General features: G+C 42.5%; 1 protein-coding gene across 8 annotated transcripts in view; it reads left to right on the top strand.

Moving 5' to 3' along the window:
* The first annotated feature begins 2,738 nt into the window (after window positions 1-2,738).
* The window catches only part of cep152 (centrosomal protein 152), a 77,975-nt gene continuing 53,351 nt past the window's right edge, over window positions 2,739-27,362 (top strand). For 5 of the 8 annotated variants that reach the window (XM_068017922.1, XM_068017921.1, XM_068017920.1 and 2 more), the window contains exons 1-6: window positions 2,739-2,922; window positions 7,302-7,416; window positions 15,623-15,726; window positions 19,823-19,937; window positions 20,327-20,710; window positions 25,851-26,022. In XM_068017922.1, the coding sequence (XP_067874023.1) occupies window positions 7,327-7,416; window positions 15,623-15,726; window positions 19,823-19,937; window positions 20,327-20,710; window positions 25,851-26,022 (865 nt within the window). In that variant the 5' untranslated portion in view covers window positions 2,739-2,922; window positions 7,302-7,326. Of the gene's footprint in view, window positions 2,923-7,301; window positions 7,417-15,622; window positions 15,727-15,946; window positions 16,072-19,822; window positions 19,938-20,326; window positions 20,711-25,850; window positions 26,023-27,362 lie in introns of those variants that run through there. The other 3 variants (XM_068017923.1, XM_068017926.1, XM_068017925.1) reach the window with 3 other exon arrangements.

Below are 27,362 nucleotides of genomic sequence, written 5' to 3'. Positions count from 1 at the left end.
TTGGAAGCAGCAAAGAGTTCAAGAAGGCTGAGAAACGGTAGATAGCTGTCAACATAATTGCATAGGATTTTGTTTTGTGACTTTATCATAGTCTCTGTACTGAGGGTAAAGCCAAGTGGAAAGAGTCCAGAGTGAGATGGGAGCTGAGTTACAAGGCAATAATGCAATGAGACCAACCCTGATTCAATGAAGAGTGCAGGAGGGCATGCCGGGAGCAGCACCAGGCATACCTCAAAATGAGGTGTCAACCTGGTGAAGCTACAACCCAGGACTACTTGCATGCCAAACTGCATAAGCAGCATGCAATAGACAGAGCTAAGCGAGCCCATAACCAATGGGTCAGATCTAAGCTCTGCAGTCCTGCCACATCCAGCCGTGAATGGTGGTGGACAATTAAACAACTAACTGGAGGAGGTGACTCCACAAATATCCCCATCCTTAATGATGGGGGAGCCCAGCACATCAGTGCAAAAGATAAGGCAGAAGCATTTGCAACAATCTTCAGCCAGAAGTGCCAAGTTGATGATACATCCCTCCTGAAGTCCCCAGCATCACAGATGCCAGACTTCAGCCAATTCGATTCACTCCGCATGATATCAAGGAACGACTGAAGGCACTGGATACTGCAAAATCTATGGGCCCTGACAATATTCCAGCAATAGTACTGAAGACCTGTGCTCCAGAACTGGCCGTGCCCCCAGCCAAGCTGTTCCAGTACAGCTACAATACTGGCATCTACCCGGCAATGTGGAAAACTGCCCAGGTCTGTCCTGTACACAAAAAGCAGGACAAGTCCAATCCAGCCAATTATCGCCCCATCAGCCTCCTCTCAATCATCAGCAAAGTGATGGAAGGTGTCATCAACTGTGCCATTAAGCAGCACTTGCTTAGCAATAACCTGCTCAGTGATACCCAGTTTGGGTTCCAACCGGCCCACTCAGCTCCTGACCTCATTACAGCCTTGGTTCAAACATGGACAAAAGAGCTGAACTCAAGAGGTGAGGTGAGAGTGACTTGACATCAAGGCAGCATTTGACCGAGTATGGCATCAAGGAGCCCCAGCAAAACTGGAATCAAAGGGAATCGGCGGAAAACTTTCTGCTGGTTAGAGTCATACCTAACGCAAAGGAAGATGGCTGTGGTTGTTGGAGGTCAATCATCTCTGCTCCAGGACATCACTGCAGGAGTTCCTCAGGTAGTATCCTAGGCCCAACCATCTTCAGCTGCTTCATCAATGACTTTCCTTCAATCATAAGGTCAGAAGTGGGGATGTTCGCTGATTGCACAATGTTCAGCGCCATTCGCAACTCCTTAAATACTGAAGCAGTCCGTGTAGAGATGCAGCAAGACTTGGACAATATCCAGGCTTGAGCTCCTAAGTGGAAAGTAACATTTGCGCCACTCAATTGCCAGGCAATGACCATCTCCCCTTGACATTCAATGGCATTACCATCGCTGTATCCCCCACTATCAACATCCTAGGGGTGACCATTGACCAGAAACTGAACTGGAGTAGCCATATAAATACCGTGGCTACAAAAGCAGGTCAGAGGCTAGGAATCCTGTGGCGAGTAACTCACCTCCTGACTCCCCAAAGCCTGTCCACAATCTACAAGGCACAAATCAGGAGTGTGATGGAATACTTTCCACTTGCCTGGATGAGTGCAGCTCCAACAACACTCAAGAAGCTCGACACCATCCAGGACAAAGCAGCCCACTTGATTGGCACACCATCCACAAACATTCACTCCCTCCACCACCGATGCACAGTGGCAGCAGTGTGTACCATCTACAAGATGCACTGCAGCAACGCACCAAGGCTCCTTAGACAGCATCTTCCAAACCCATTACCTCTACCACCTCGAAGGACAAGAGCGGCAGATGCATAGGAACATCACCACCTGCAAGTTCCCATCCAAGTCACACACCATCCTGACTTGGATCTATATCGCTGTCCCTTCCCTGTCGCTGGGTCAAAATCCTGGAACTCCCTTCCTAACAGCACTGTGGGTGTACCTACCTCACATGGACTGCAACGGTTCAAGAAGGCAGCTCACCACCACCTTCTCAAGGGCAATTAGGGATGGGCAATAAATGCTGGCATAGTCAGTGACACCCACGTCACATGAATGAATAAAACAAAAATTCCAAGCATTTCAGATGAAGGGAATTTTTAAAGTAGAATGATTCAGTTGGAGACACTTGAGGAATTCGAATGATGATGGTTTTGAAGGAGGTGGCCACCTGGGTTGACTAATGTTCTTTCGGGAAGGAATTCATGCAGTTGCTCTCCGTCCCTTAACCAGCAATTACGTTGGCCATATCTGTTGGCTTGCGAGCAAGACCAAAATCCCAAGGATGAACTTTAAAAAGTTGCAGTAGGCGGTGTTTTTTTATAAAATGAACAGTATAGCTTCTTCAACTGCAATGTACAAAAGCCACAGATCCTCCTCTTGCAACAATTGCTAATTCAACCGCGCGCCCTTTAAATGAGGCCCCGTCTCCTGTCAACCTCGAGCGAGCGCCGGGATCAGCTGATGTAGCAGCAACCAATAGGCGGCCGCGCTCTTCCCGCTTCCCTTCGCGGCGCTCGAGCGCCAGCGGGCCAGCAACGGACAACCCATCCTGCCGCCGGAAGTCCCGCCTTCCGCGCTCCGATTGGAGGACGGTCCGATTCAAATCCCAGACTTGGGGTATCACTGGTTGCGTTGGCGGTCAATCAGAAAAAGTGCAATCAGGTTGGGTTGAGCCGGAGGCAACTGTTACTATGGTGGTCGTTGATGGAGGCGCAATGGGACCGAAGAATAAATTGCTGTTAGTGGAGTCCATTATAAATTACTGATGTATAAGTTGGTCATCTGGATAACTATGAAATTACCAATATGTAAAGGCCACAAGTTCCGGTGTTGACTTCAACATTTGGTAAGTTCCAGTTATTTTGTGTTTTCATGCTGTTGGAAATGTTATTGGCGCCTGAAACCAACTTCCAATCTCTCAAAGCCAACCAACATCACGGTTTCCTCCTGATATCAACTGGTAAATAAGTGAGTACTATTTGAGGCTATGTTCATCATCAGTTTGGGTAGCATTTCACTGTATAGAGATTTATTATGTTTTATGAAATTGTAAAATGGTTACAGTACAAAAGGAGGCCATTCGGCCTGTTCTGTCCGTGCTGGCTCTCTGCAAGAGCAACTCCCCTAGTCCCACTCCCTGCCATTTTTTTTACAATTCAGATAATTATCCAATTCCCTTTTGAAACCCATGATTAAATTTGCTTTCACTACACTTTCAGGTAGTGCATTCCAGATTCTAACCACTGGCTGTGTTTAAAAAAAAATCTTCATGTCGCCTCTGGCTCTTTTGACATTCATCTTAAATCGGTGTCACAGGGTCAGAGTCATTTACGGCACAGAAGGCGGCCATTCAGCCCAACGAGTCCATGCTAGCTCTCTGTGAACCAGTCAGTCCCATTCCCCCACTCACTCCCCGTTGTCCTGTAAGTTTATTTCCTTCCAGTGCCCATCCAATTTCCTTGTAAAATCGTTGATTGTTTCCAGTGCCATCATCCTCGTCATTACCACTCGGTGTGTAAAAAGTTCCTCACATTCCCCCCTGCATCTCTTGCCCAAAACCTTCAATCTGTATCCCCTAGTCTTTGTACCATCAGTTAATGGGAACAGATTTTTCTTATCTAAGTCTGCCATAATCTTGTGCACCTCTGTCAAATCTCCCCTCAATCTCCTTTGTTCCAAGGAGAACAACCCCAGCTTTTCCAAACTAACCTCATCCCTGGAACCATTCTGGTAAATCTCCTCTACACCCTCTCAAGGACTTTCACATCCTTCCTAAATTGCGATGACCAGAACTGGAAGCAATACTCTGGTTCTTAACCCTTCTGCCAATGGGAACAGTTTCTCCCTATCTACTCTGTCCAGATGTTTCATGATTTTGAACGCGTCCACCAAATTTCCACTCAACCTTTCCTTCTCTGTGGAGAAGCTGGGGTTGCTCTCCAATCTATCCACGTAACTGAAGACCCTCATCCCTGGAACCATTGTCATAAATTATTTCTGCACCCTTTCTAATGCCTGCCCATCTTTCCTGAACTGTGGTGCCCAGAATTGAACACAGTACTTCAGTTGAGGCTGAACCAGTGTTTTATAAAGGTTCACCATAACTTCCTTGTTTTTGTACTTTATGTCTCTATAAAGCACAAGATCCCATATGTCTTATTAACCATTTTCTCAACCTGTCCTGCCACCTTCAACAATTTGTGCACATATAACCTCAGGTCCCTCTGCTCCTGCATCCCTTTAAGAATTGTATTTTTTATATTCTCTTCATTTTGCCTATCAAAATGAATCACTTTGGCAGGTTCAATCCAGGCATTCAAGAGGGAATTGGATTTTTATCTGAAAAGGAAGAGCTGTAGGAAGAAGGCGGGGGAGTGGCACTAGGTAAATTGCTCTTTCGGAGAGCCAGTGCAGACATGACAGGCCAAATGGCTTCCTATTGTGCTGTAACAATTCTGTGATTTCACACTTCTCTGCTTTAAATTTTATGTGCCATGTGTTCACCCACTGCACCAGCCTATGTCCTCTTGAACAAAGAACAGTACAGCACAGGAACAGGCCATTCGGCCCTCCAAGCCTGCGCCAATCTTGATGCCTGTCTAAACTAAAACCTTCTGCACTTCCGGGGTCCGTATCCCTCTCTTCTATTCATGTATTTGTCGAGATGCCTCTTAAACGTCGCTATCATACCTGCTTCCACCACCTCCCCGGCAGCAAGTTCCAGGCACTCACCACCCTCTGTGTAATAAAAAAACTTGCCTCGCACATCCCCTCTAAACTATGCCCTAGCACCTTAAACCTATGTCCCCTAGTAACTGACTCTTCCACCCTGGGAAAAAGCTTCTGACTATCCACTCTGTCCATGCCACTCATAACTTTGAAAACCTCTATCATGTCGCCCCTCCACCTCCGTCGTTCCAGTGAAAACAATCCGAGTTTATCCAACCTCTCCTCATAGCTAATATCCTCCAGACCAGGCAACATCCTGGTAAACCTCCTCTGTACCCTCTCCAAAGCCTCCACGTCCATCTGGTAGTGCGACGACCAGAATTGTACGCAATATTCCAAGTGTGGTCTAACTAAGGTTCTGTACAGCTGCAGCGTGACTTGCCAATTTTTATACTCTATGCAACGATTGATGAAGGCAAGTATGCCATATGCCTTCTTGACTACCTTATCCACCTGCGTTGCCACTTTCAGTGACCTGTGGACCTGTACGCCCAGATCTCTCTGCCTGTCAATACTCCTAAGGGTTCTGCCATTTACTGTATACTTCCCACCTGTATTAGACCTTCCAAAATGCATTACTTCACATTTGTCCGGATTAAATGCCATCTGCCATTTCTCCGCCCAAGTCTCCAACCGATCTGTATCCTTTGACAATCCTCATCACTATCCGCAACTCCACCAACCTTCGTGTCGTCTGCTAACAAAAAAAACCAAAGAAAAGCAGTGGTCCTAGTACCAATCCCTGGGGAACCCTACTATGTACCATCGTCCAGTCCAATAAGACAATGGTTCACCACTACTCCCTGTTTCCTGTCACTCTGTCAACTTCATATCCATGCTGCCACTGTCCCTTTTATTTCATGGGCTTTAACTTTGCTGACAAGTCTGTTTATGCAGAACTTATCTACTGATTTTAAAAACTTAAAGCGAGTATGATTTATATTCTGTCCTACAGTGTAGCTACTGTTAGGGGGTATATAAACTGCTCCCACCAGTGACCTCTTTCCTTGGCTATTTCTTATCTCCACCCAAACTGATTCTACATCTTCATCTTCTGAGCCAAGATAATTTCTCACTACTCTACTGATCTCCTCCTTTATTAACAGAGCTACCCCACCACCTTTTCTTTTCTGCCTATCCTTCCGAAATGTTAAATACCCTTGAATATTTAGTTCCCAGCCTTAGTCACCTTGCAACGATGTCTCTGTACTTGCTAACATATACCCATTTACTTCTATTTGTGCTATCAATTCATCCATCTTGTTGTAAATTCTGCGTGCATTCAAATAAAAAGCCTTTAATTCTGTCTTTTCACAATTTTTCCCTACTCTGACCATATTTACTGATATCCTTGTATGTTTATATGCTCTGTCCCCTTCCTGTCACATTCTGGTTATTACTACCCTGCGGTATTGCCTGGTCCTTTCTCGTGAACTTTCTAAACTTCCCTTCACCTGAACTGCATTGGGACAAATGTCCTGTTGAATCATATAACTAGGGCTGAGGAGAGGCCTTTAAACTAATAGTGGATGAGATAGGAATGGAGGTGTGCTATGATACAGGAGTGGAAGTCTTTCCACCTCCAGAACAACTACTTCAATGCTATCCCAACATGCCTCCTATAGTCTTTGTGTTGGAGAAGCTGTTGAATCAGAAGCTCATTTCGGGGTCGAACAGGAAGCTGAGCTTGTGAGCAGTGTCGGTAAGCTTGAGATGGCCTGTGGGAAGGGTAATGGAGTCTTTAGTGAGAATTTGTGTTGGGAACTAAAGACGTTGGCTTCAGTCTTCCAAATGCTTAGCTGAAAAGAAATTACAGCTCATCAAAGGCTGAAATCTGTCGATCAGCACAGATGTGGAACAGTTGAGAGAGATGGGGGAGAGGTAGAGCTAGATGTCAACATGCTAAACTGATGTCTGCAGATTAGATTGGTAAGGAGAAATATGTAGATTAATAAAATGGGTTTGAGGGTAATGATGGATTCTTTGGGGGAACTTCTTAAATGATATGGAGGTAGGAAAAGCTATGGGTAGCGATGCTCTGGTTACAATATGGGGTAGACCAGGGCCTCTGAACAAACTGGGCAATGGAGGAGAGGCTCTGGAGGAGGAGGATGTTAACCATATCAACCTTGGTTGTGCTGTGGGAGGGCTGGAAACATGATTAGAGAGATTCAAGCAGAGTTTCATTTCTCTTTGCTTTGAACTCTGCTTAGGCCTTAAACACCTGGCTTGCGCTGCATAAGCATAGCATGAAGCCAAAACCAGTTTATACTAACATATATATTGTGTGCAATCTAAAGGAGTTCAGGAGACCCAATTAAAGTCTCATTACCTTTTATTCTGTATCCATTTAGAGCATTTTACAATATTAAGGTAGTAATCAAAATATTAATGTTATAGTTTTGAAATTGTTCCTTGGAAGTCTGTATGTCAGTGATGTAATTTATTATTTGAATTTTAAACCAAGGAATTGTAAGCTTATTCCATTTCTGTTAGGTTTGTGTCTCTAAATCCTCTGAAGATGTCCATGGACTTTGACAGTGCGGCTTTGCCAACCCAACATGAGGAGGAGGAGGAGTATGACAGAGAAGATTATGAACGAGAGCGAGAGGTAACACCAAACTCCTTCCCTCACCACATTTCTTATTTTTGGATACAGCTCTTTCCATTCTTGTGCTGGGAAATAGAAAAATGTTAGACTTCAATATCATTTTATATGCATCAAATTTTAGAAAATCAAATTTCAGGCTTTATTATGGAATTTGCAAAAAGGTAAAAATAAAATGATAATTTGGTAAATTGTAACCATCTTAGTAGCAAAATCCTTCATTAACCCAATGTATGCCGATGTTGTAAAGAAGGCTCGATTGGGAATTGAAATGATAACTATTGCATTCGCCCCTAACGTGAATTGTTAATGATGCTTTAGTGCACCTGAGTGTAGTGGAGTTTCAGTTTCAGTGCTTGTTTTTCTAAAAATATACTTTAGTCATAAAATTTATGTGTTTTTCATGACAGTTCAAATTTGAACTATGTAAAATGCAATACAAATCATTTTCTTTCAATACAGTATATGAGGTGCCTCACTACAATTGCCATTACAGGTTGTATTTACAATGCACATTTACATTTTGTGTCAAACATTCTCTGCATACAGCCTGAGGGGAGGCGGTGGCATAGTGGTATTGTCACTAGACTAGTAACCCAGAGACCCAGGGTATTGCTCTGGGGACATGGATTCAAATTCCACCACAGCAGAAGGTGGAATTTGAATTCAATTAATAAAAAAATCTGGACTTAAAAAGCTAGTCTAATGATGGCCATGAAACCATTGTCGATTATTGTAAAAACCCATCTGGTTCACTAATGTCCTTTTAGGGAAGGAAATCTGCTGTCCTTACCTGGTCTGGCTGACATGTGACTCCAGACCCACAGCAATGTGGTTGACTCTTACATGCCCTCTGAAATGGTCTATAAAGCCACTCAGTTGTCTCTAACTGCTACGAAGTCAATAAAAAGAAATGAAACCGGACGGACAACCCAGCATTGACCTAGGCACCGGAAATGACAACGGTAAGCCCAGCCCTGTCAACCCTATAAAGTCCTCCTTACTAACACCTGGGGGCTTGTGCCAAAGTTGGGAGAGCTGTTCCACAGACTAGTCAAGCAACAGCCTGACTTAGTCGTACTCACGGAATCATACCTGGCAGACAATGTCCCAGACGCTGCCATCACCATCCCCGGGTATGTCCTGTCCCACTGGCAGGACAGTGGTATACAGTAACGAGGGAGTTGCCCTGGGAGTCCTCAACATCGACTCTGGACCCTATGAAGTTTCATGGCATCAGATCAAACGTGGACAAGGAAACCTCCTGCTGGTTACCACCTACCACCCTCCCTGAGCTGATGAGTCAGTACTCCTCCATGTTGAACAGCACTTGGAGGAAGCACTGAGGGTGGCAAGGGCACAGAATGTACTCTGGGTGGGGGACTTCAATGTCCATCACTAAGAGTGGCTTGGTAGCACCACTACTGCCCGAGCTGGCAGAGTCCTCAAGGACATATCTGCTAGACTGGGTATGCGGCAGGTGGGGAGGGAATCAACAAGAGGGGAAAACATACTTGACCTCGTCCTCACCCATCTACTTGCTGCAAATGCAGCTGTCCATGACAGTATTGGTAGGAGTGACCACCGCATAGTTGTTGTGGAGACGAAGTCCCGCCTTCACATTGAGGATACCCTCCTTCGTGTTGTGTGGCACTACCACCGTGCTAAATGGGATAGATTTCGAACAAATCTAGCGATGCAAAACTGGGCATCCATGAGACGTTGTGGGCCATCAGCAGCAGCAGAACTGCAATCTGTAACCTCATGACCCGGCATATCCCCCACTCTACCATTACCGTTAAGCCAGGAGACCAACCCTGGTTCAATGAAGAGTGCAGGAGGGCATGCCAGGAGCAGCACCAGGCATACCTCAAAATGAGGTGTCAACCTGGTGAAGCTACAACACAGGACTATCTGCGTGCCAAACTGCGTAAGCAGCATGCTATAGACAGAGCTAAGCAATCCCATAACCAATGGATCAGATCTAAGCTCTGCAGTCCGGCCACATCCAATCGTGAATGGTGGTGGGCAATTAAACAACTAACTGGAGGAGGTGGCTCCACAAATATCCCTATCCTCAATGATAGGGGAGGCCAGCACATCAGTGCAAAAGATAAGGCAGAAGCATTTGCAACAATCTTCAGCCAGAAGTGCCGGGTCAATGATCCATCTCTGCCTCCTCCTGAAGTCCCCAGCATCACAGATGCCAAACTTCAGCCAATTCGATTCACTCCGCATGATATCAAGGAACGACTGAAGGCACTGGATACTGCAAAATCTATGGGCCCTGACAATATTCCAGCAATAGTACTGAAGACCTGTGCTCCAGAACTGGCCATGCCCCTAGCCAAGCTGTTCCAGTACAGCTACAATACTGACATCTACCCGGCAATGTGGAAAATTGCCCAGGTCTGTCCTGTACACAAAAAGCAGGACAAGTCCAACCCGGCCAATTACCGCCCCATCAGCCTACTCTCAATCATCAGTAAAGTGATGGAAGGTGTCATCAACAGTGCCATCAAGCGGCACTTGCTTAGCAATAACCTGCTCAGGTGAAGCTCAGTTTGGGTTCTGCCAGGGCCACTCAGCTCCTGACCTCATTACTGCCGTGGACCAAAGAGCTGAACTCGTGAGGTGAGGTGAGAGTGACTGCCCTTGACATCAAGGCAGCATTTGACTAAGTATGGCATCAAGGAGCTCTAGCAAAACTGGAGTCAATGAGAATCAGGGAGAGAACCCTCTGCTGGCTGGAGTCATACCTAGTGCAAAGGAAGACGGTTGTGGTTGTTGGAGGTCAATCATCTCCGCTCCAGGACATTACTGCAGGAGTTCCTCAGGGTAGTGTCCTAGGCCCAACCATCTTCAGCTGCTTCATCAATGACTTTCCTTCAATCATAAGGTCAGAAGTGGAGATGTGCGCTGATGATTGTGCAATGTTCAGCGCCTTCGTGACTCCTTAGATACTGAAGCAGTCCATGTAGAACTGCAGCAAGACTTGGACAATATCCAGACTTGGGCTGATAAGTGGCAAGTAACATTGTCTGGCACTTGTGTGGCGCAAATGACCATCTCCAACAAGAGAGAATCTAATCATGTCCCCTTGACGTTCAATGGCATTATCATCGCTGAATCCCCCACTATCAACATCCTAGGGGCTACCATTGACCGAAAACTGAACTGGAGTAGCCATATAAATACTGTGGCTACAAGAGCAGGTCAGAGGCTAGGAATCCTGTGGCGAGTAACTCACCTCCTGACTCCCCAAAGCCTGTCTGCCATCTACAAGGCACAAGTCAGGAGTGTAATGGAATATGCTCCACTTGCCTGGATGGTGCAGCTCCAACAACACTCAAGAAGCTCGACACCATCCAGGACAAAGCAGCCCACTTGATTGGCACCCCATCTACAAACATTCACTCCCTCCACCACCGACGCACAGTGGCAGCAGAGTGTACCATCTACAAGATGCACTGCAGCAATGCACCAAGGCTCCTTAGACAGCACCTTCCAAATCCATGACCTCTACCAACTAGAAGAACAAGGGCAGCAAATGCATGGGAACACCACCACATGCAAGTTCCCCTCCAAGTCGCACACCATCCTGACTTGGAACTATATCGCCATTCTTTCGCTGTCGCTGGGTCAAAATCCTGGAACTCTCTTCGCAACAGCACTGTGGGTGTACCTACTCCACATTGACTGTGGCGGTTCAAGAAGGCAGCTCACCACCTTCTCAAGGGCAATTAGGGATGGGCAATAAATGCTGGCCTGGCCAGCAACGCCCACGTTCCATGAATGAATTTAAAAAAGGGTTTTACACGTTTGAGTCCCTCGGTATACTATGGTGGGAGGACCTTAGACAATGGCCTTTCCCCATTGGATTTTTATGTGCTATGTGTTAATCTTAGTCAATAATGGCCAACCCTTTTTAAGAAAAAAAGATGGTGTCTGATGCAGCAAATCATAAATATAGACCTTTTTTTGTCTAACCCCTGAGGCTGCCCCCCATTTTGGTATGACCAATCAGATTAGCTGACATTATTTCCTTCTGCATAAGTTATTTGAACTCGATTGTGGTTGGAACTGGGTATTGTACCACACCTGTTATTGTGGAGTCAGTTTTTTTTATGCTATGGCAAAAGCAATGTGTATATATGCATCACTTATTCAAAGTAAGTACTGTTCTGTAATTAAGATGTTTGTAATGACATGCTATATATTACATAATTATAAAATGTTATTTAATCTCTTGTTCTGACACCGTGGGGATTATTCTGGCCACAGAATAACAGGCTTTAAGTGGGCACTTTGCTATTAAGACACTCCTGTTTGAAAGTCTGGGTTTTAACGCACAACTTTGTTCCGAATTGCTAATTACCATAGTTTGAATTAGCCTGAAGATGCTAAACCAGACATCTGCAGGTTTAACCCTCGAGTGCTGATTAAACACCATTTTCGTGGAGCAGTACATTGGGCTTCTTGCACCCACTTGCACTGAAGATGTGGAGTGCAGTGGCTGGCAGATAGCACCATATTTCCGGGTGGCTTAGGAACCGAGGGAGAGGTTGGACAGATTCTTGGAAGTGGAAGTCCTGGTAGAGGAAGTCCAAAGGAGGAGGGGTGTCCTGTACCCTTGGGAGGGAAGGGCGCCACCTTGCCCTCCTGTTCCTTTTCCTCTGCAGCAGCTGGTGCTGCTCTTTATGACCTCATGCCCTCCTCCCATTCTTTGTCCAAACCAAGGCAAATCCCTAGCAAGCTGACCATGACCAAGCACTTTTTTTTTGGAGGGCATTTGGACAAAGGATAGCTGCCAAAGTGCTGTGAGGTATCCTTAATCAGCAATAGCAGACATTTTATGTGGCTATCAGTTCTTTGACTTCCGGGTGGCCATTGCTCCCATAAGCTTCAACTCCTTTGCCTTGTGCTAAATGTGGGTTTCGGCTCAAGACCCCATCTTTGCCACCTTGAAGGATCTTTAGTGCTGCTGAAAATCACCCCCACTGTTTTTTGAAATCCAAAGAGAATGAATTGAGCGACTAGATAGATTTCAGTTTTCACAGCAACTTGTCAGGCTTGCTTGTTTAGTATAGTATTTCAGTGCTCATGTTTTCGAAATTACAAGCTTCAATTTCTTCTTCTGTAGGGTAAAAAGATTTTGTAAACCTTTAAAAATAATTGTGATGGTGTTTACTGTTTCTGAGCTCCTTTCTGCTCTCTACTGCCTACAATGTAGAGTTAATTGCTTTTTGTACTCTATCATCATAGAATTATGGTGTCTGAAAGTAGTAGTTGTAGCTGGGTACTTACATCGGGAAGTTGTCCAGTTTGGTGTTCTGACACATAACTGAAGCCTGTATTGGAAAACTGTGTACCAGCAACCAGTGATTTTCTGTCCACTAGGAGCATGTAAGGGGAAAATCTTCCCTTTTAATCCCCATTTGAGCGTTTCTTGGTTATCTCCCTTAGTACCGAAGTGAACTGGGAAATTAGGTTAAAAGATAGAACAGTAGAGAAGCAGTGGCAGCCATTTCATATTTCTCAGCAAAGATATATTTTAGTGAGAGCTTCTCGGAGAAGGGTGCACTGTCGGTGGCTAAACAAGTTAAAGACCGTATCAAATTGAAAGAAAAAGCGTACAATTCTGCGAAGATTAGTGGTAGATCAGAAGATTGGACAGATTTAAAAACCAGCAAAGAATGACTTAAAAGGGAGAAATTCTTAAAAGTTAGCTAGAAATATAAAAACAGTGAGTTTCTACAAGTATTTTAAAAGGAAAAAAGTAACACAAATGAGCATTGGTCCTCTAGAGCGAGAGTCTGTGGAATTAATAGTGGGTAACAAGGGAATGGTGGATGCGTTGAATAGGTATTTTGTGTCGGTCTTCACTGTCGAAGACACAAAAAAAAAATCTCTAAGATACTTGGAAGAACAAGACATAAAAGGGAGGGAAGAACTTAAAACAATTACAATCACTAGGAAAAAGATACTGGGAAAACTATTCGAGCTAAAGGCTGACAAGTCCCGAGGACCTGATGGCCTGCATATAGGGTCTTACAAGAAGTGGCTGCAGAGATGGTAGATGCATTAGTTGTGATTTTCTAAAATTCCCTAGATTGTGGAAAGGTCCCAGCTGTAATACCTCTTCAAGAAAGGAGGGAAACGGAAAGCAGGCCAGTTAGTCTAGCATCTGTTATTGGGAAAATGTTCAAATCCATTATTAAGGAAGTAGTAGCAGGATATTTAGAAATCATAATACAAAAAAGCAGAATCAACATGGTTTTATGGAATGGAAATAGTGTTTGACAAATTTATTGAAGTTCTTTGAGGATGTGACAAGCAGGGTTGATTAAAGGGGAACCAGTATATGTCGTGTATTTGGATTTCAGAAAGACATTTGATAAAGGTGCCACATAAAAGGTTACGACACAAGGTACGAGTTCATGGTGTTGGGGGTAATATGTTAGCATAGATAGAGGGTCCTAATTAACAAGAAGCAGAGTTGGGATAAATGGGGACTTTTCAAGTAGGCCAGCGGTAATTAGTGGAGTGCCACAGGGATCAATGCTAGGACCTCAACTATTTACGATCTATATTAATGACTTGGTTATATGGTAGCTAAATTTGCAGATGACAGAAAGAAAGGAAGGTAAGTTGTCAAGAGGACATAGAATCTTCAAAGGGCTATAAATGGGTTAAGTGAGTGGGTAAAAATTTGACCGATGGAATATAATGTGGAAAAATGTGACTTGTCCACTTTGGCAGGAAGAATGGAAAAGCAGAATATTATTTAAATGGAGACAGACTGCCGCACTCTACGGTACAGAGGGATCCAGGTGTTCTGGTACATGAATCTCAAAGTTAGTATGCAAGTGATTTAAGAAGGCAGATGAAATTTGTCATTTATTGCAAGGGAAATAGAATATAAAAGTAGGGATGTTTTGCTACAGCCTTGGTGAAGCCACATCTGGAGTACTGTGTACAGTTTTAGTCTCCTTACCCAAGGGATAAAATTGTATTAGAAGCAGTTCAGAGAAGGGTCACTCAATCTGATTCCTGGGATGAAGGGGTTATCTAATGAGGAAAGGTTGAACAGGTTGGGCCTATAGCCATTGGAGTTTAGAAGAATGAGATGTGATTTTATTGAAACATGTATGAACTTGACTGGGTAGGTGCTGGGAGGATGTTTCCACTTATGGGCGAGACTAGAACTAGGGGACGTGGTTTAAAAATAAAGTGTCTCCTATTTAAAACAGAGGTGAGAATTCTTTTTTCTCTGAGGGTCATTAGTCAGTGGAATTTGCTTCCTCAGAAAGCAGTAGAGGCTGGGTCATTGAATATAATTCAAGGCTGAGTTAGATAGATTCTTAATGGACAGGGGAGTAGTGTTATGGGGAGCAGACAGGAATATGGAGTTGAAGCCACATTTAGATGAGTTCCGAAGAAGGGTCACTGACCCGAAACGTTAACTCTGCTTCTCTTTCCACAGATGCTGCCAGACCTGCTGAGTGAATCCGGCATTTCTTGTTTTTGTTTAGATGAGCCATGATCTTGTCAAATGGCGGAGTAGGCATAAGGGGCCAAATGGCCGACGCCTGCTCCTAATTCCTATGTATTTATGTCCGTAGAGTCTATGGGGCAAAGAAAAAATGGTTTATAAAATGGGAAGCTGGAGCATTTAATTTTTTTTGAGAGAATTCTTATTTTGTGCTAATTTCTGCCATATTGTATGTAGGTTTGGTGTGAGCATGTTTCTAGGAACTGGATTGAGACCACCTAGGTTCCTTTTATGCAAGACCTTTACAGTCAGGAGAGTGTAACTCCAGCCCAGAATGGATTTGAACCTTGGCATCAGCAGTGAAGAAAGAGTACACTAGTCTACTGCACTAGACTGTTCTGAAGAATTGTAATTTCCCCCAACAAATCTGTACACAAAATCCACACCAATGAAGTAGGAGCGTTACTCTGAAGTTGAGGTTAAGACATTGTTGGTGTAATGGAGGAAGCTTTACTTTACTTATGGCTGTACTATAGTTAGGAAAATTTTATGCTAGCAATGGATGCGAAGTAGAAAAATATTCCATTGTAAACACTTGACAGTACTTTTATTATAGGTTAAACAAGCAAGGTTGAAATCTCCAGGTTTTGGGTGGAAAACTAGAAATGGTATCTGATATGCTAACATTTTATTATTTAATACTTTTATTCTCAGCTACACCAGTTACTGATGACTGGTCTTCCAGATGACATGCTGGAGGACAGCAGAGACGTTTCTTCTCCAGAATTGAATTACTCTGGCTGTAGTGTCAATAACTGGTAAAATAAAAAATCTTTGTTCCTTTAGACTTTGCGTGCAATATTAGTTTGAAGATATAATTCTGTGTATTCGGAGAAAAGTAGTAAAATAGACTGTATATCACTAGGTATAGTTATGAAATAGAGGTGGGGTAAAAAGTGATCATTGTCAGGGAACATGATCACCCAAGATGCAGTATAATAAAATTCATTCTGACATCACAGTAAATATCTATTACAGATTTTTAAGCCTGAACATTTAATACAAAGAACAAAGAAAATTACAGCACAGGAACAGACCCTTCGGCCCTCCAAGCCTGCGCCGATCCAGATCCTCTATCCAAACCTGTCGCCTATTTTCTAAGGGTCTGTATCTCTTTGCTTCCTGCCCATTCATGTATCTGTCTAGATACGTCTTAAAAGACGCTATCGTGCCCGCGTCCACCACCTCCGCTGGCAACACGTTCCAGGCACCCACCACCCTCTGCGTAAAGAACTTTCTGCGCATATCCCCCCTAAACTTTTCCCCTCTCACTTTGAACTCGTGACTCCTAGTAATTGAATCCCCCACTCTGGGGGAAAAAGCTTCTTGCTATCCACCCTGTCTATACCGCTCATGATTTTGTACACCTCAATCAGGTCCCCCCTCAACCTCCGTCTTTCTAATGAAAATAATCCTAATCTACTCAACCTCTCTTCATAGCTAGCGCCCTCCATACCAGGCAACATCCTGGTGAACCTCCTCTGCACCCTCTCCAAAGCATCCACATCCTTTTGGTAATGTGGCGACCAGAACTGCATGCAGTATTCCAAATGTGGCCGAACCAAAGTCTTCCACAACTGTAACATGACCTGCCAACTCTTGTACTCAATACCCCATCTGATGAAGGAAAGCATGCTGTATGCCTTCTTGACCACTCTATTGACCTGCGTTGCCACCTTCAGGGAACAATGGACCTGAACACCCAAATCTCTCTGTACATCAATTTTCCCCAGGACTTTTCCATTTACTGTATAGTTCACTCTTGAATTGGATCTTCCAAATTAGTCCTCTTCACTATCTGCTACTCCACCAATCTTAGTATCGTCTGCAAACTTGCTGATCGGACCACCTATATTTTCCTCCAAATCATTTATGTATATCACAAACGACAGTGGTCCCAGCACGGATCCCTGTGGAACACCACTGGTCACACGTCTCCATTTTGAGAAACTCCCTTCCACTACTACTCTCTGTCTCCTGTTGCCCAGCCAGATCTTTATCCATCTAGCTAGTACACCCTGGACCCCATGCGACTTCACTTTCTCCACCAGCCTACCATGGGGAACCTTATCAAATGCCTTACTGAAGTCCATGCATATGACATCTACAGCCCTTCCCTCATCAATCAACTTTGTCACTTCCTCAAAGAATTCTATTAAGTTGGTAAGACATGACCTTCCCTGCACAAAACCATGTTGCCTATCACGGATAAGCCCATTTTCTTCCAAATGGGAATAGATCTTATCCCTCAGTATCTTCTCTAGCAGCTTCCCTACCACTGACGTCAGGCTCACCAGTCTATAGTTACCTGGATTTTCCCTGCTACCCTTCTTAAACAAGGGGACAACATTAGCAATTCTCCAGTCCTCCGGGACCTCACCCATGTTTAAGGATGCTGCAAAGATATCTGTTAAGGCCCCAGCTATTTCCTCTCTCGCTTCCCTCAGTAACCTGGGATAGATCCCATCCGGACCTGGGGACTTGTCCACCTTAATGCCTTTTAGAATACCCAACACTTCCTCCCTCCTTATGCCGACTTGACCTAGAGTAATCAAACATCTGTCCCTCTCCTCGGTGAATACCGATGCAAAGTACTCGTTTAGAATCTCACCCATTTTCTCTGACTCCACGCATAACTTTCCTCCTTTGTCCTTGAGTGGGCCAATCCTTTCTCTAGTTACCCTCTTGCTCCTTATATATGAATAAAAGGCTTTGGGATTTTCCTTAACCCTGTTTGCTAAAGATATTTCATGACCCCTTTTAGCCCTCTTGATTCCTCGTTTTAGATTGGTCCTACATTCCCGATATTCTTTCAAAGCTTCGTCTTTCTTCAGCCTCCTAGACCTTATGTATGCTTCCTTTTTCCTCTCAGCTAGTCTCACAATTTCACCTGTTATCCATGGTTCCCTAATCTTGCCATTTCTATCCCTCATTTTCACAGGAACATGTCTCTCCTGCACGCGAATCAACCTCTCTTTAAAAGCCTCCCACATATCAAAAGTGGATTTATCTTCAAACAGCTGCTCCCAATCAACATTCCCCAGCTCCTGCCGAATTTTGGTTAGTTGGCCTTCCCCCAATTTAGCACTCTTCCTTTAGGACCACTCTCGTCTTTGTCCATGAGTATTCTAAAACTTACGGAATTGTGATCACTATTCCCAAAGTAGTCCCCTACTGAAACTTCAACCACCTGACCGGGCTCATTCCCCAACACCAGGTCCAGTATGGCCCCTTCCCGAGTTGGACTATTTACATACTGCTCTAGAAAACCCTCCTGGATGCTCCTTACAAATTCTGCTCCATCTAGACCTCTAACACTAAGTGAATCCCAGTCAATGTTGGGAAAATTAAAATCTCCTATCACCACCACCCTGTTGCTCCTACATCTTTCCATAATATGTTTACATATTTGTACCCCTATCTCACGCTCGCTGTTGGGAGGCCTGTAGTACAGCCCCAACATTGTTACCGCACCCTTCCTATTTCTGAGTTCTGCCCATATTGCCTCACTGCTCGAGTCCTCCATAGTGCCCTCCTTCAGCAAAGCTGTGATATCCTCTTTGACCAGTAATGCAACTCCTCCACCCCTTTTACCTCCCTCTCTATCCCGCCTGAAGCATCGATATCCTGGGATATTTAGTTGCCAATCGTGCCCTTCCCTCAACCAAGTTTCAGTAATAGCAATAATGTAAAGATGAGTGAATGCTTGCTCAATCCATTCGACAGTGCAATGTCATACAATGGGGACATGTCAATTTCAGGAAAAAGGTGACTAGCCGATGCATTGCCCTCTCTACTTAAGTTGCCAAATCCCATCAAACTTTATTTCTAAAATACACTCAATTGCATTTGTTACAATATTTTGTGATATGCATGCATGCATACATACATATCTGACCAGGGCACAGGATAAATACACTTGCAGTAATTGTAATTGGGTTGCTGCACTAGACCAGTGAGTTGTTAAATTTGATACTCCTGTTGCTGCATTGCACAGTACATAGGGTGGGGTGAAAGTTTTGAAGCAGATGCTACATCGTACATAATTTCCTGGTCCAGAAAGCAAGGAAAGGAACTGCTGGGACAAGGTAACAGGACGAGAAGCCAGTAAATGTAGTTTGGATAGAAGTCTGGGAATAGAGGGATATGGTCCCCGGAAGTGCAGAAGGTTTTAGTTTAGGCAGGCATCCAGATCGGCGCAGGCTTGGAGGGCCGAATGGCTTGTTCCTGTGCTGTACTGTTCTTTGTTCTTACCCAGGCTGAATCTAGCCAACATCATCTCTGGCCTAGATTACAAGGGGTTGGTTAAGGATTAATCTCTGAAGGCTGTTTCTGACAACCATATTCACATGAATCATTAACTCTTCTTGCCTTCAAAGCCTCCTCAAAATCTACCTGTTCAATCATGTCTTTGGTCATCTCTTCTAACTTCATCAAGTTAAGTGGTGAACTGATACCCAACCTTTGCTGTCTTTTTAATCCTTTTAATTCTACAATCAGGCCTGAGAATTGATACTGATCCTCTAGTTCCTCAAGTTATGCACATTTTTAGCTAACATGCTTCACTGTAGCATCAGTCTTCCACATTTTTATTTTTTTCATAAAACATAAGAGAAGTTTCTGTATTTGCTTTTTAAGACTTTTACACTCCTGGAAAGTAAATATCCCTTTTTAATACTGCTGCTCCTGCAGTATCACTTTGATGCCATCATATCCTGCTATTGTGCTGTGTGAATGCTGCACTACAAAATAATGAGGATGTAGCATTATTTAGATTGTTGATTAAATTGATAACATGTATTATCTTGAAATGTTAGTTAAACTTGTTATGTTTAACTACTTATTACCATCTAGTGGTCAACAAACCTGGGAACAGAAGGGAGATTGGAATGAACAGGAAGTAAGCAACACTCCAAGGGATAAAGATAGTTATTCTACAGAATATCCAGTACACAATGGACAGAATGGAGTAAGTTGTGTATTTTCATGAATTTGTATGTATTTTAATGTACTGAATTAAGAAATTCTGGATCTAGTTATAAACCTTCTGTTTATAATTCATAACTGCTGAAGATCGGTGCTGTACAGATCTGTAACACATCTAATGTATGGCAACCAAGGCTATGTCAGATTTCCTCCTATCTTAGAGAATGTAAATCTTTTCCTAATGTGACTTACTCTGCCCAGGAGTAATGCAGAGATGTTTTGTATGGATTACAAGTGGCTTCATCTGTATATTGTCAGGGCGCAACAGTTCGTGGTTCCCCTCATAATGATTGCAATTTACAACAAATGCCTGTAGAAATTTTGTACTTAAATACAATTACTAAATTATCCCAAAATGTATTGTATGGGTAGGACTATAATGAAGATTTTGTACTGGATCAATACCATATGTACAAAGCTGAAGATGAACAAGTGAAAGATCATGAACATCAGACTGAGAGTGAGTCATGTCGCAACGGGTGGAATCAAAATTGCAACGAAGATGAACAACGGTACATGTATGAAAACGAGGGTTACAGATTCCCTTGTGTGGAGGCTAATGAGGGTACTGTTAATGGGAAAATATATGATTCAGACCATTACCAACTACCTAATTCTTACACTCAGCCTGCAGGCTATCATGGCTACGTTAGTGGACTGGCTAATAGTAATGGACAAAATGAAGAGTTCTGTGATCAACTGGGGAAAATGCCAGATTACCCTCCAAGTCAAAGGGACCAACTAGAACATTTACAGGTAGCTCGTCTCTCAAGCATCTTGTTCATTGATTTAATTGGTGCTTTTTAGATTAATTCATGTTTGATTTGTAACCAAGATCTACTCACATCTCATAATAAACTTTAATAATTATAAACCATTTGTTTTCATCACTGTTTCAATGCTTGCAAAGAAAGTGGAGCCATGAGTAAGAATATTATCCTGAATCCTCCACAGCTTGGTTTAGAATCAAGCCGGGAATGATTGGTTGCAATGGTGATCATCAGCATCCCCTCTGAGATTAGTTTGAGCATTCTAAGATTGAGCTTCTAGTGTGTGCAAGACTGCAACAATAAAAATACTAATACCATTAGCTCAGCAACAGTAGCTAGTCTCATTTCAGACCAAAAATGACTGACTGATTTTGGAAATGGAATTGATGCACTGATGCAGAAGGAAGTTGTTTGTCAAAAGTTGCAATTCCAAGGCAGCATAAATCAAATTGTTACCCTATATATGATGTGTAAGTGTTATAGGATATATTACAATCCAAGCATAGACCTACCTTGCATTCAGTGAGCATGAATATCGCGCTCAAAATCCAAAGCAGTGGAAGAAAGATGGCACAAGTTTAAATTGCAGAGGAGGCTTTTAACTTCTTTCGAGGAAAGAAATAGTGTAACAAAGGCCATCATTTACAATTTGATTCTTATTGCTGTTGTAATAAACTGCACATCTGAGAGTGTGACCCTCCAGGGCATTCCTGAGTTTGCCATTTCTGAACATACTATAGTTGCAATATGTATTCAATAATTAAATCTCTGTACATTTCCTTCCCCCATCTATTTCACTGGACTGCAGTGAAGATATCAAATTGTGATAGAAAATTAAACTTAGCATTTCCTATGTTTGGGGCACTGTGAATAGGTAATACAACCCAAATCTTAATTTGACATAAATTATAATTAAATCCTGGTGTTCATATACTTGATGCTTTCCGATTCAAAAGCTCCTCATCTCTTCAGTAGTGTTACCTAAAATTTTCAAATAAAAATCATATTCTAAGTTCTTAAATCTGAAAAAAACATTGATATATTTTCCAGTACACCTTTTAATCCCTGGTGGAAATGTGTGCAGGTGGTTATAACAGAATTGTAGAATGTCACTATGCAGAATCAGGCAATTTGGCCCATCTAGTCTACCCATGAGCTATCTAGCCTAAACCCACACTCCTACTCACTTCCCATCCCTTTTTAATATTTCTCTTTTTCAAGCAACAGTTTATGGTGGAGAATTCCATATTCTTATCTACCAAACTAAAGAAATTTTTCTTAGCATTCCTGTTAATTCTTGTGATTATCTTAACTTCATGTTGCCCTCCAGCAATTTTGACATTATTTCATAAATAACATTATAATCTTTAAAACCTCTTGAGTAACTCCTTAACCTTTTGGGCTTTACATATATATGGAAACTATATCAGGGGCATGTTGAATTATTCAATGGCAACTTCTAAAAGATTTCAGTTAAATGGGGAATTTGGCTGAGTTACATGGATTGTTCATAAATATCAGTTTTGATTTCAACATATAGAGCACATTGAATCCAATTAAGCTTAATTTTAACGTAAATTGAAATTCAGATGAGGAAATGAGAATACATGAACAGCAAGTATATTGACACAATGGATATTTTCTAATAGTTATATTGTGCAGATCCTATTAAGCCTTTTTTTTTTTTTTGGCCTGCAAGTATACTTCAATATCCTTGGCTAAGTTATTCAGACATTTTTGATTTTTATTTCACTGTATCTATAGTACAAAGAACAGCACAGGAACAGGCCATTCAGCCCTCTAAGCCTCTGCCGATCTTGATGCCTGCCAAAACTAACACCTTCTGCACTTCCGGGGCCCATATCCCTCTATTCCCTTCCTATTCATATATTTGTCAAGATGTCTCTTAAACGTCGCTATCGTATCTGCTTCCACCACCTCCCCTGGCAGCAAGTTCCAGGCACTCGCCACCCTCTGTGTAAAAAAAAAACTTTCCTCGCACATCCCCTCTAAACTGTGCCCCTCGCACCTTAAACCTATGTCCCCTAGTAACTGACTCTTCCACCCTAGGAAAAAGCTTCTGACTGTCCACGCTGCTCATAACTTTGTAAACCTCTATCATGTCGCCCCTCCACCTCCGTTGTTCCAGTGAAAACAATCCGAGTTTTTCCAACCTCTCCTCATAGCTAATGCCCTCCAGACCAGGCAACATCCTGGTAAACCTCCTCTGTACCCTCTCCAAAGCCTCCACGTCCTTCTGGTAGTGTGGCGACCAGAATTGCACGCAATATTCTAAGTGTGGCCTAACTAAGGTGCTGTACAGCTGCAGCATGACTTGCCAATTATTATACTCTATGCCCCGACCGATGAAGGTAAGCATGCCGAATGCCTTCTTGACTTGTGGAATCAAGGTTTCTATAGCAATTTATTAAATTAACAAGCTTCTTTCTACGTTTGTTCAAAATTTACTGCAATTGCAAGTGTAATCAGAGTAAACTGATATAGTATCATGAACTAGCAGTGCCATAGCAATGCAGCAAAATAAAATTGGCTGAGCTTGTACTGGAACAGCAGGTCAGAATTGTAAATGAAACATGTAATAGACTTTTGGTAAATAAGTTCTACAACTGTATAAAAAAAATTTAAATTCTAATTCACTTGCATCAGTTTGAGGGGATTTTTTAAATTTAAGCATCCGTTATTATCTAAAACAAAATGTAATTGTGTATGTTTTTTTGCAAAGGAGCTGGCCATTAATGCACCGCTACTATTTGGTAAATTATTGATTGGTGTGTGAATCAACAATATTAGATGTACTGATAAAATGGAGATCCAAATTACATAAGCCAAGTTGTCATAATATTCCTAAAGCTTAATTATACTTCAGGCAGTCTTTCATAACCAAACTGTCTGCAGATGCCTTTTAACTCCATTTTATCTTTCACCTGAGTAAATCCTTGTTGTACATTTCTCCATTGCAAGTGCAGCATACCTTGTGAAAACTTCCAGTTTTAGACTTTTAATATCATGCAAGTAGTTATCTGCTTTTCTCATTTACCTTTTGGCAGCGCCTTCAATCTTTACCCAGCCCTAACGCAGTGGCAGCAGCCACCATTAGGCAGTTAGGCCTCTGCATATACTCAGTCCTGGATTACTGCCTGACTTGAGCATCTGCCAGGAGTTCACCACATTACCTCTCTATACCAAACCATATACCTGCTTGAAGTCTCAAACACTCCATAAATAACTGCCTGAAAGGGTGGTGCAAGCAAATTCAATAGTAACATTGAAAAGAGAATTTTGATGAATAACTGAAGGGGAAAGAAGTTCACCGGGCTATGGGGAAAGAGCAGGGGAGTGGAATTAATTGGATAACTCTACCAAAGAGTTGACGCAGGCATGATGGGTTGAATGGTCTCATTCTGTGCTGTATCATTCCTTCTATTTATTAAACCAGTTTCCCTCCCATTGGAAACCTGCTCGTAGGGTCTGTGTTAGGAATGGTCTACATGGATCTTGGAGTAGCCACATTCATTACATAGCTAGAAGTTGAAATTAGATGGGTAGTTTATATCCTCTCCATCACAAGGGCAGCCTGCTGCCACCTCCATATCATCACCTGTCTCTGGCTGAAATCCTCATCCATGCTTTTGTTATCTCCAGACCTGACTATTCTAATTCTGTCTTTACTGGCCTCCCATCTTCCACCCTTTATAAGCTTGAGCTCATCCAAAACTCTTCTGTCTGTATCCTAACCTGCACTAAGCCTCACTCACCCATTACCCCGTGTCCCCTGACCTGCATTGGTCCCAGATCTAACAACACCTCAAATTTAAAATTTATATCCTTGTGTTCATATCCCTTTAGGGCCTCATTCCACCCCCATCTCTATAACCTCTTCCAGGACTGCAACTCACCAAGAACTGTGTTCCTCCAATTCTGGTCTATTACCTGTCTCCCACTTCCATTCTCTTTGATCCACTATTGGTGACTATGAGATCTAGGCCCTAACTTGTGCAATTCTCTGCTGAAACCTCTCTATCTCCGCCTCCTCCTTTTAAGAACCTCCTTAAATCTTCCTCTTTGACCAGCTTTTAGTCACCAGTCTTATTATCCTTCTTTGTCTCCGGGTTAGTTTTGTCTGATTTATGCTCCTGTAAAGCACCCTGGGAGGTTTTCCTATGTAACGCACTATGTAATTATAAGTTGTTGCTGGTTTTCAGTTAGTTAGCCTGCCAATATTTCCATTCCTTATGCGCGCACAAGTATTGGAGGGTACTGTAGAAATACTCCACCATGAGTCGCCCTTCTTAAGGGAAGGAATATGGGAGAAACATACCATAAACTGTTAACAAGTGTGCTAATTGTCTGTCTGAAAATTGTGAAGAAGCAAACAGTTTTAAAAATCCATACCAGTGAGCTCATGGCTTTTAATGTGTATTGACTTCCTTTGGTGATCAATTGCAGATTATCCCTTGCTTTAAATTTGTAGTGATCACCTCACAGTTGTATTGAGCATTAATGATGTTTGGTGTCTTGGCCATGCTGCCAACAAAGGAGTAACATTTTGAGTGAAATAAAAACAAAGTGCTGGCAATACTCATCAGGTCTGGCAGTGGAGAGAGAAGCAGAGTCAACATTTCAGGCCAGTGACCTTTCATCAGAACTCTGATGCTACCATACCTGTTGAGTATTTCCAGCACTTTCTGTTTTTATTTCAGATTTCCAGCATCCAAAGTATTTTGCTAATCTCTTGAGTGAAGTTGTTTCCAACCCCTGTTGCTGCATATATTATGGAAAAATAATGGTTATGTGTATGCATATAAACTGGAATTTCGCCTTGGAATTCAGATGATAACTGCAAGCCAAAGATTTGATTTTGTTGTTTAATATAACTTCAATTACTGCTTGTTTGTTGAACTTGTTCTCTCTCTTATCCCAAACCACTTGAGCTGCAGTTATTGTTCCTGGCATTCTCTCGAAGCACTTCCATTGAATTCAATTTTGTTCAAGTTAGGGATCTATTATTTATTAACAATATGCTCGAATTTGTACACTGGTATTTGTGTAATTTTTTTATAACGTAGAAGCATTGCTTACTTATTTTCCCTGTTTGCCTCCTGCAGCATTTTATTTCAAATGAACATATTTCTAATGAAGCTGTGGATCTATACAAAGTGAGGTATAACCCTTATCCTGCTGCTCTTCCACCCAAAGGGGCTTTTAAACCAGATGAAACAAAAAGTTTAGACAACAGGTTTGAACAAATGCAGAGCAAGTTCCTGGACAGTGGAGAAGGTAAGAAGTAGCTACTTCTGATTTCATATACTCTCTGCATTTTAAATAATGACTGTAGAGATTAACGCATTGGATCATGGATCAAAGGGTATACCTAATGTTAGCAATTAAGTGCTTACAAATGAGTTTGGGGGAGCTGCTTACCCTTTGAGACATGTAGAGATTTATTTACTTTGTCTAACTGTACCTGAAATAAGTCAGGAGAAAAGAATTTATGATAGTCTCTTGCAAATGTATTTCCTTTCAGTAGATTTGTGCACTTGCAATCAGCATCAGCAGGGAGATCCTGTTTGTTATAAAATGGGATTTTGTGGTCAGCGATGAAGCAAGGGCGCTCGCTGCTGACCTAGAAGAAAGCTGCCCACAAAGATCTAGTGATCTCTATGGTGGGAATTTCTCCTTTCCTGATGGCAGTATAAACCTTGCACCAAGTCAATGGGATGTCTTGATGTGCAGGAGCAGTGATATCAGCAAGCATATAAGCAACAATCAATTTGAAATATTCGCACACAGCAAATCAGGAAGTTAAAATCCTTCACTTTTAAATTTACAGTTTGTGACATAAGTGTGTGACTTTTAAGATAGAAGCTAAAATAAAGATGTATCTTTTTATGTGGAATCTTTTGTAATTTTGGAGAAATCTGACATTCCACAAATATAAAATTAGCTTTTTTGGGCCAGTGTGGATGTTTAGCAGTAATTATGAAGTTAGTATGCCATTTAATAAAAACCCAGTTACACCATATTCAAAAGGTGCAACTTTCTCAAAAGATTTTACGAGACTAACAGCGTAGAACTGGAAGTTTTTATCAAATCATGATTGCAATGGAAATTGCAGTCTGGGAACCTCTGCAGCACACCCTATGGAGGAGCATTGATTCACTGATAGCATCTTATGGAGCTCTATGCTATGCTGCGCATGTCTGGACTCCTGAAGTTGCTATTGGGTTCACTGGAGTAATGATGGCGAACGCAGACAGTTTCGCTCATTACCAAAGCAAAATCTGGGCTAGGAGTTCAGGTAACCTGACTGATCAATTACTCTTGACGAATCTTTCAGCTTTCAGTTAAAATTATGCAAAAACACATCAAAATTCTTCCTAAAATTTTTCATTCTTGCATCAAAATGAACAGAGGAATAGGAGAATTGAGGGAGGGCATCAGATTCCTGAGGCATTGGGACCAGTTCTGGGGCAGGTGGGTGCTGTACAAGATAGACAGGTTGTATCTTAGCAGGACTGGGACTAATATCCTTGCAGGGAGATTTGCTAGCACTGTTGGGGAGGGTTTAAACTAGATTGGCAGGGGGATGGGAACCTGAGAAGGAGCTCAGATTGGAG

This window comes from Heterodontus francisci, chromosome 38 (genome assembly GCF_036365525.1).
Source record: "Heterodontus francisci isolate sHetFra1 chromosome 38, sHetFra1.hap1, whole genome shotgun sequence".
NCBI lineage: Eukaryota > Metazoa > Chordata > Chondrichthyes > Heterodontiformes > Heterodontidae > Heterodontus > Heterodontus francisci.
Note: the sequence above shows the minus strand (reverse complement) of the source record. Positions and strands in the feature narration are given on the sequence as shown.